General features: G+C 37.5%; 1 protein-coding gene and 1 long non-coding RNA gene across 2 annotated transcripts; both read left to right on the plus strand.

Moving 5' to 3' along the window:
• LOC109829506 lies at positions 248-783 on the plus strand. The gene is made up of 3 exons (XR_002244048.1): positions 248-352; positions 468-595; positions 679-783. It is a non-coding gene; the product is annotated as an uncharacterized LOC109829506 (long non-coding RNA).
• Positions 2,689-7,862, plus strand: LOC109830706 (26S protease regulatory subunit 7A-like). Its single transcript, XM_020398063.1, has 3 exons — positions 2,689-2,905; positions 3,086-3,167; positions 7,480-7,862. The coding sequence occupies exons 1-3, from the start codon at positions 2,825-2,827 to the stop codon at positions 7,578-7,580; spliced, it is 264 nt and encodes an 87-aa protein (XP_020253652.1). The 5' UTR covers positions 2,689-2,824; the 3' UTR covers positions 7,581-7,862.

Raw genomic sequence — 9,448 nt, forward strand, 5'->3', positions numbered from 1 at the left:
ACCTTCCAGATCTTCCAATGCAACCAGTTATTGTTGATTGCGTGAGACTCCATTTGTACAAATATATTTTGGAAATTGATTTGTGACGTATTTGTATAAATGTATATTGATAGAAATGCCAAGTTCTGTGGCAATGCAATATTGTATGGTGTATGTAGATTGTCTGGAAATGTTGTATGTGCTGGAAATATGGTATGTTGTATGTATGTTCTGTGGCAATGTCCCTCCGCGGGTATATGTCCGATGCTATTGAGTTTAGAGTGAAGCTTATTTCTACCATTCCCGATGCTTGGAACTTAGACATTAATTCTTGTCAGGAGGTAGAAAGTGTTGATGTACCGCAACAACGTGGGTTAGTGTATTCGACTTATTCATATGTTGTTTTTTAATGTGCTAACACTCACATAGAGAGTATATATTGCGGGCCAAGAGTGTTATATTGATGTTGCAAACATTTAAACTTGCAGTAGTATGGATTGCGGGGTGTTCTTGATGGCGTACATGTTTAGCCTCGTTTCCGGTCAACCAGTTTCAATTCACCAGAAGGATTGTGCAAGACATAGAGCTCGCATTGTTGCTCTAATTCTATCTGAAGGTACATTTTTTATACGTTTAATGTTCATTCAAACGCTATATTCATTGTATTGTTCTTTTGATCCACTTACATGTTGCTTTCAGGAAATCAACCATCATGACCCTCAAGAATGCTACATGCCATATTTGTTCTTTTGATCCACTTATACTCAGTGTGTTGTATTGTTCTTGTCAGGATGCTACATTGCCAATTGTGATATCCAATATTTTTTGTGTACAAATATATTTTGGAAATTGATTTGTGACGTATTTGTATAAATGTATATTGATAGAAATGCCAAGTTCTGTGGCAATGCAATGTTGTATGGTGTATGTAGATTGTCTGGAAATGTTGTATGTGCTGGAAATATGGTATGTTGTATGTATGTTCTGTGGCAATGCAATGTTGTATGTTGTATGTGCTGGAAATGTTGAATATATTGATAGAAATGCCAAGTTCTGTGACAGGTTAATGTTGTATGGTGTATGTAGATAGTCTGGAAATGTTGTATGCGCTGGAAATATGGTATGTTGTATGTATGTTCTGTGGCAATGCAATGTTGTATGTTGTATGTGCTGGGAATGTTGAATATATTGATAGAAATGCCAAGTCCTGTAAGTATAGCACGTTAACCAGTAAGTATAGCACGTTAACCTGTAAGTATAGCACGTTATGTCGTAAGTATAGCACGTTAACCTGTAAGTATAGCACGTTATGTCGTAAGTATAGCACGTTAACCTGTAAGTATAGCACGTTAACCAGTAAGTATAGCACGTTAACCTGTAAGTATAGCATGTTACATCGTAAGTATAGCACGTTAACCTGTAAGTATAGCACGTTACATCGTAAGTATAGCACGTTAACCTGTAATATACTTACAAGTTAACGTGCTATACTTACTGAATAACATGTTATACTTATAGGTTAACGTGCTATACTTAGATGATAACGTGTTATACTTTCATGATAACGTGTTATACTTACAATATAACATGCTATACTTACATGATAACGTGCTATACTTACAATATAACATGTTATACTTACAGGTTAATGTGCTATACTTACATGATAACGTGTTATACTTTCATGATAACGTGTTATACTTACAATATAACATGCTATACTTACATGATAACGTGCTATACTTACAATATAACATGTTATACTTACAGGTTAATGTGCTATACTTACAGTATAATGTGCTATACTTACAGTATTAATGTGCTATACTTACAGTATAACATGCTCTACTTATATTAATATGCTATACTTATAAGTCTGGTAATTCATGCTATACTTACATGTTATCATTCTATACTAAGATCAAATTTAACAAAAATTTCATCAATTATAACAAATTTAACTAATATTTAACTAATTGTTATGAATTCATAACAATAACATTTTACTAAAAATAATTATGTGAAATAACATTATGTGAAATAACTAATTATGTGAAATAATAATGTGAAATAAGAAGTGCAAAATAATTATGTGAAATAACTAATGTGAAATTAATGGGTGGTTAATTACAAAACCTCAGTTATCTAACATTTTACTAAAAATAACGAATTAAAATTTTTTTATGAACTCATTTAACTAACTTATCAAATAATTGTCATGGTTAAAATGAGAAATTAATGTTAACAACTTGGTAGTTGAGTAAATTGTAAATTTCTACCTTCAAATACTAAGAAAGTTGGTGAGAATTAATTGATGGGTTGTAGGAGAGAGTGATTAAATGATGGGTTATAGGAGAGAGTGTTGAGTTCTATTAATGGAGTGAGAGAAAGGGAGAAGAAGAGGGGGGCAGAGAGAGGACGGAGAGAGAATGGAGGGGGGAAATTTACCGCCAGTTTCCCCCCTCTCTCTCCATTTCGTTTATTTTATTTAAGGGGGACCCACTTAAATGAATTCTATAAGTGGGAGGGTATAACCGGAATTTAAGAAAAATATATGGGGGGACCCACTGCTGAAAGTATTGTATTTTGGATTTGGGTTTAAAGACAAATACAAAAAAAAATTTGGACTTAGAGATACAACTAATACTACTTGGGTTTAAAAATAAAGGGAGGTAAGCTATTGGACCTAAAGACAAAAAGCCCTAAATAAAAGGGCAGATCTTTTCGGGGAGCACCAAACCCTGTTCGGAGCTCCGATAACAGAGAGAAAGAGGCCCGATCTTCTTCTCCCGACGGCAGAGCGAAGAGGAAGAGATCCGACCTTCGTCTTCTTTCGATAGCTTCAATGGCTCCCGAACCCGAAGAGTTGAACGAGAAGAACCCTCCTCCCCTGGACGAGGACGATATCGCCCTTCTCAAAACCTACGTAAAGCATTTTCTGCGCAATTTTTATTCGATCTGTGTTTCTTTTTCGTCTCGGATGTTGAGGGTTTTCTTGATCTTGGCGCTCGATTCGGTTTTTTTTTTTATATTCTTTTTCCCTCTCACGGTAAAAGGGGTTTCGTTTTCACTTGTTGTTATTATGGCCTCGATTGATTGATTGCAGGGGCTCTGGCCGTACTCGGCGAGCATCGAAAAAGCGGAGAAGGAAATAAAGGAGATGGCCAAGAAAGTCATGGACTTATGCGGTGAGCGCCTCGTTCATTGGTTCTTCCTTAAAACAATTTAATTTATTTAGCACCAAATCATTTTAAAGGGAAACATATATACTCGTTAGACCATCTTCAACCCATTGCATCAAAATGGTGCAAATTTTGCATCAAAATGGTGCAAAAGTCACATCAAACAGTAATACATCTCCAACCCATTGCACCATTTTTTGCACCAAAAAAGAATATTCTTAGTTTATTTCTTTTTATCTATTTTTATATTAATTAAGAGGTAAAAATAAATATTTAATTTTTTTAAAAAAAATGAACAGTAATGGGGCAGATGAACAGTGCAACGCCATATTTGGTGCAGCACTGTTCAACTGCACCAAAATGATGCAGAAAATGAAACTGGGTTGGAGAATGAACAGTGCAACAAAAAGCACTGTTTGCACCATTTTGGTGCTGGGTTGGAGATGCCCTTATGCACAAGTGTTTCGTATTTAACGATGAAGTCCTTGAAAGACTATTAATTAGCGGCATGAAAGCAGTACAATTGCTTTCTAGTCTATACTTCGATTTCTAGTGTTAAGTAGGCAGCGCAGTTTTGCCGATAACATGCAAACAGAATTACATTTATTTGTGTTATATGTTTGTACGTGTTGTCGCCGCCGCCGCTGTTGTTGTTGGGGTTACCGGTGTTTGTAGTAGTGTTGTGAGTAACGAGGTTTCTGTGCCTTGTCCTTGACTTGGGGTAAATAGACAGGGTCGATCCACTTGAGTCCACACGTGCGGTTACATATGTTCAGACGATCGCAGAAACCAATAGAGTAGGTTTCTTTATATGTGTCTTGGACGCAGCAGGCTGATTCCCTTTCATATCCTTCTTGCCTCACAAACAATAAAAGGCAAAGGGCATATAAGTTTCTCTTTAACGTTTTTGGTTGAGAGAGTTGTAAACAAGGGACGCAGCAGGCTGATTCCATTTAACGTTTTCAAATACATGATTGATAATTTTAATGCTATCTTGTTCAATATATTCATGCTATTCCTGAATGAGTTATGTACATGCATGTGCATATTTTGATAATTCAAAAAGTTTACAAAAAGCCCCTTAAATTTTGCAAAAAACCCCCAATAGTTAAAAAAAACCCCCTAAAAGTTTACAAAAAACACCTCCTAAAAGTATTATACATATATAGATATTATAGTTAAGTGGGCAAATGGGCGACCCGTTTATTAAATGGGCGGCCCGTTTATTAAATGGGCGGGTAAAAACCCGCCCATTTAGAAAATGTTAAATGAACCATAAATGGGTAAATGGGCAAAACATGCCCGTCTATTTATAGCCTGCCCATTTAATACCCAAATCCACCCGTTTAACATTCCTACATGGACCTACCATTTCTATTTATCATACAATTGTTGTTAAGAGAGAACCTCTTGCTGGAAGGCGCCGAGGATTTGTTGTACAAATACAAGCTACTGCCAGTTCATAATAAATGGAGGTTCTTTGAATAAGATGAATGACTGTAAGTTTTTAAGAGGATGTCAGCACAACCAGAAGGAAACTATGCTGAAGCTAGTTCGAGTGTATATAAAATTGAATTTTTGTAGAACGTGAGCAATATTGATTCTTGTAGTCATCATGAATAGTTTTGTTATTTACGGAGCATTGAAAGATAGAATGTTTTCTATGCAGAAAGAGACATCGACTTACTTGGCAAGCAACAATTGATTCACACTTATGAGCGAAGATTTGATTACACCAACTACATCATCACACAATAAATGAATAGAGCGTCCTGGCTCTTTGATAGAGTCTATTCCTACTGATACAGGAGATATTCATAATGCGAACATGCTATGGTGAAGACTGATTCTGAAATAACTATTTGGTGGAAAATTTGTAATAAGAAAAATGAAAGAATTGAATTTGATTTATTCCCTCTAACTGATTTAGAGAAAGAATGTTTACAACTCTCTCAACCTCGAATACAATTTGAATTTTTATTCCCTCTAACTGATTTAGAGAAAGAATGTTTACAACTCTCTCAACCTCGAATACAATTTGAATTTTCTGATTACAAAAGAGAATTTAGAGAAAGAATGTTTACAACTCTCTCAACCTCGAATACAATTTGAATTTTCTGATTACAAAAGAGAATAAGATCGACGGAGATCCTCTTTTTTTAAGTCTGGGTTCTTCACGGTGACGATGGAATACCTCCCTTGAATGCTCGCGTTGAGCTTGCTTTTCGTTGACAATCCGATGTTTCGCTTCACTGGAACGATATCTTCTCCTCACGATTTGACGTTGTGGAGAACTTGCAAAGCAAGTTTGAAATTAACTCTTGATGAGTTGATAACTCTGAATGAGTTAGAGTTGATTTAACCGAGATCGATTTATAAGTTAATGATGAAGAAAGCTCCTGTTGTCGATCTCCAAAGTTCCAGCAATTCCCCTAAAAAGCCAGCGATCCAAAAAGGGAGCCCTTAACTCAGTTGAGTTTGCCCATATTTATAGGGGGATTAAGGGGTGTAACTGCTTACTTAATTCGTTCTTAAGTGGGACGAAAATCCCTCCAATCGTGGGGAGAAACGGTTTCTGGAACCGTTCAGCTCGAGCTTGAACGAGTCAAATGCCGAAAATAGCGTTCTGAACCCGAACTCTGCGTTTTAGACCTGAAACGCAGAGTTGGGCATTTCCAATTGGCTCAAAACGCAGTGGCCGCATCGTTTTAAGAGTCTGAGATGTAGGACTGAACTCTGCATTTGGATATGGAACGCAGAGTTGGGTTTTGCGTTTTGGGCTAAAAACGCAGCAATTAAGGCTGCGTTTGGATCTGGAACGGAGTGACGAACCCTGCGTTTTGGGTTGAAAATGCAGCAGTGAGCTCTGCGTTTGGATCTGGAACTCTGCGTTTTGATTTGAAGAGACCATCAATTTGTAGTCTCTTTTATTAGAGCGTTGCAAAGATCATCACATTATAACCTTCGTCGTGACTCCTTGAAAATATGAGAGTTGTCAGATTGTCACTCCCGATATTGATTGTGAAGGCTGTTGAATAAAGCTTTCATCAGTTGTTATAAAGGTCGTCAGATTGTAACATTCATCGATCTACGTGAAAGTCTTCAAATTATAGCATTCTGAAAGCCGTCAAATTATAACTTCCATCATCGTTGTTTGATGGGGATAAGCTATCTGCAGTGATTTTTAGACAACCTACAGTAACCAAATACGAAGTAACCAAATACGAAAGGAACTCGCAATCACTTTTCTTCAACCCACAACAATTCACCGTCGCATAACCTTCATATGCACTACATAAAAGGTTATGTGATCAATAAGCAAAAAGGGTATAATATATAATTCTATAAAAGTAGAACATAGTAATCTATCTGAGAATATGATATGACAGACAATTTCATGAAAAGCCATAATACTTATAAGATGCGTCGGAATGAAGTGAGAAACTACCACAGGGGACTACTTGATGCAAACCGTATGATATTATGTGTGCGCTAATTGAGATAAAAATGGAAATAAGTTCGCGACTAAGTTCTTAGGTAAATACCCTGACAGATGGTGTAGTTCAAGTAGAGGGAAGGAAAGGAGGACTAAGTTCTTAGGTAAATACCCTGACAGATGGTGTAGTTCAAGTAGAGGGAAGGAAAGGAGGCAAGCGGAGTAAGCAAGCGGTCTTTTATGTTAAGTGGCTTAGGTATCGGTTCAAATTCAAAATTCAGGCTTGATATTACCACAAACAGAGTATGCACTAGCATGAGATCACTTAGCACTCGTACAATCCCACAATTATTCATGCGGTCTCTGCTATTCTTCAGTTTCATTCTGGAAAGAAGTGTATGAAAACACGAGTTTCTTATGGATACCGGAGCAGATAAAAACGCTTTTTTGAGCACTGCTCTCTACGGTTTTCTTGAAATATGGGCTGCTAGTCCATGCCCATACGATTCTAATCCGAGAAGTCCATGCCCATATATATATATTAAGCAGCTCAGGTACGTATGTTTTGGAGATTTATCAAACACGCGCGTGTGTATGTGCACACGTATATGTGTACGTACATATGTGCACATAAATAACTACAGCAGGCTGTCTATCTGCAATGAATGATACTTTTTTATGATAACAAGAAGCTGACACAGATCACTCGGAGTTGGATTTGGGGTTAATTTTCTTCGTGCAGCTTAAACACTTTGTGGAACTAATTCTTTGAGCTCTCTTGAGCTGCTACTTAGAATTCTCATCCAACACCTCATTCTTGATGCTATCTAGTACCTACAACTGACATCGCCATATTTTTCACTAATTCCACATATTATGCAGGAGAAAGATCTGTATTTGAACACGGTAAAATCTGGAAGCAAGCGGTTAACAAAGCAACCATTAGATCTTCATCTACAAATGCTTCTAAGAGACTGCACTGAGCAATTAGATTTATTTACTTTTGAGCGCTTTCTTTTAGTGGAATTAGTCCAAGCATGTTTCCAGCTGCTCTCGGCCGGGTCAGAAGAGTCCATGAAAAATAACCAGTATACTCTTGGTTCTCACGGAACTGTAAGTGTCCTCATTGTTAGGTTTGTGTAATCATTCAAAACTCAGTCAAACGTGCAGATTTTTTGTACTTGTGCGATACTTTGCTAAAGAGTGCAACCGTGTGATGTTACATATATGAATCAATGCGTTATTTTCCCTCAAGGAAAGCATTATTATTTATTGTGCGAGGGCATGTACAGGGTTATTGTGATGTAAACATTATTCAAAGAAGAAACAACCCCGCAAACAGTTATACAATGTACTCTCATTCACAACGAAAATTGACAAGAAAAGCATTGTCACTGTTATGCCACAAAATCGACCTTTGAGAAACTACTAATATGACAATGCCACGTGTCCTACTAAGAAATCTGCTATAGAGCCAAATAGTCTGAGCAAACAAACCAAACAGGTGGGTAGACATCGTCTCGAGCAGCATGGTCGCCCATCCCTTGTTTAAGGTTGATCCACGTTCGCTCCTTCAAAATTATGCCAAATTGTCTGAGCTCCGCTCAAATACCTTGCTTGCCAAGGCAAGTTGAATGCAATTTACCCTCATGTCACATGATACGATTCTAATCAACTCACATGAGGGCACGACTACAATCATCAGTATTATTCTCGCCATGCCCCCTCTTGCCATCTTAACTGCCTCGACCAATTTCAGAGGGACATGTGGACAATTCAATTACAGAGGAGGCTTCCATATGGCTCACTTGGGAAGGCCAGATGACGCCACATGGACTTCCCTCTCTTCCGACCTATCCCCCAACTTAGCATAAATAGAAGTAACAGTGGTAAAAAATCTCTAAGTCTAATTTCATTCTTAATTTTGAATTAGATTTCCACTATCATCATTCAACAACCACCGACTTAAGCATTAGATAGTCATCAGGACGTCAAGCCTTGGTGCATTCTAATAGTTAGTTTAGTGGTTTGCAGAAGGTACATGTGGACAATTCAATTACAGAGGAAGTTTCCATATGAATCACCTGGGCCGTCCAAATGACACTACGTGGACTTCCCTCTCTTCGCGATCTATCCCCCAACTTAGCATAAATAGAGGTAATAGTGGTAACAAAATCTATCCCTTTTCTTTACCTTGGTCTTCCTCTCAAAAGAGGATCCCTCACCAGAAGGGAATGACAACCCTTGCTTGATTCCTTCTCCAGAAAACTTGCATTGTGGGAAAACAAGTCATTGTCTATTGGAGGAAGACTCACCCTAATAAATTCAGTTCTATCCTCTCTCTCCCTCTATACTATATGTCATTTTTTAAACCCCATATCTGGCTCATCAAGGCAATAGACAAAATCAGAAGTTCCTTCCTATGAGGTGGCCTTCAACAGACCTGATCAGTGAAATGCTTAATCAATTGGAACAAAATTTGCTCTGCGAAGAGTGAGGGTGGATTAGAGGTCATCAATCTTCAACTCTTCAACTCTTCTCTCCAATCTAAATGGATATGGAAAATTTTAGACAGAAAATCCTACATCAGTAAAGTCTTTTTCTTTTTATACTCCTCCAATTTGTCCAACCTAATATCTAGCCCCCCTAAAGCTTCAACATTAAACTGATCAAAGATCTTTTCTCAATTCAAGACCCTTTCTTTAGCCAGGTTTTATGGCAATTAAGTGTAGGAAATACATGCATATTTTGGAAGGACAAATGGGTGGGAGATAACACTCTCAGCAGCCTCTTTTCTTCAGTATACCAGCTAGCCTTCTCTGGTAACAGCTCATTGCGCTCCCAAGGAATA

The sequence above is a fragment of the Asparagus officinalis genome, chromosome 2 (assembly GCF_001876935.1).
Source record: "Asparagus officinalis chromosome 2, Aspof.V1, whole genome shotgun sequence".
NCBI lineage: Eukaryota > Viridiplantae > Streptophyta > Magnoliopsida > Asparagales > Asparagaceae > Asparagus > Asparagus officinalis.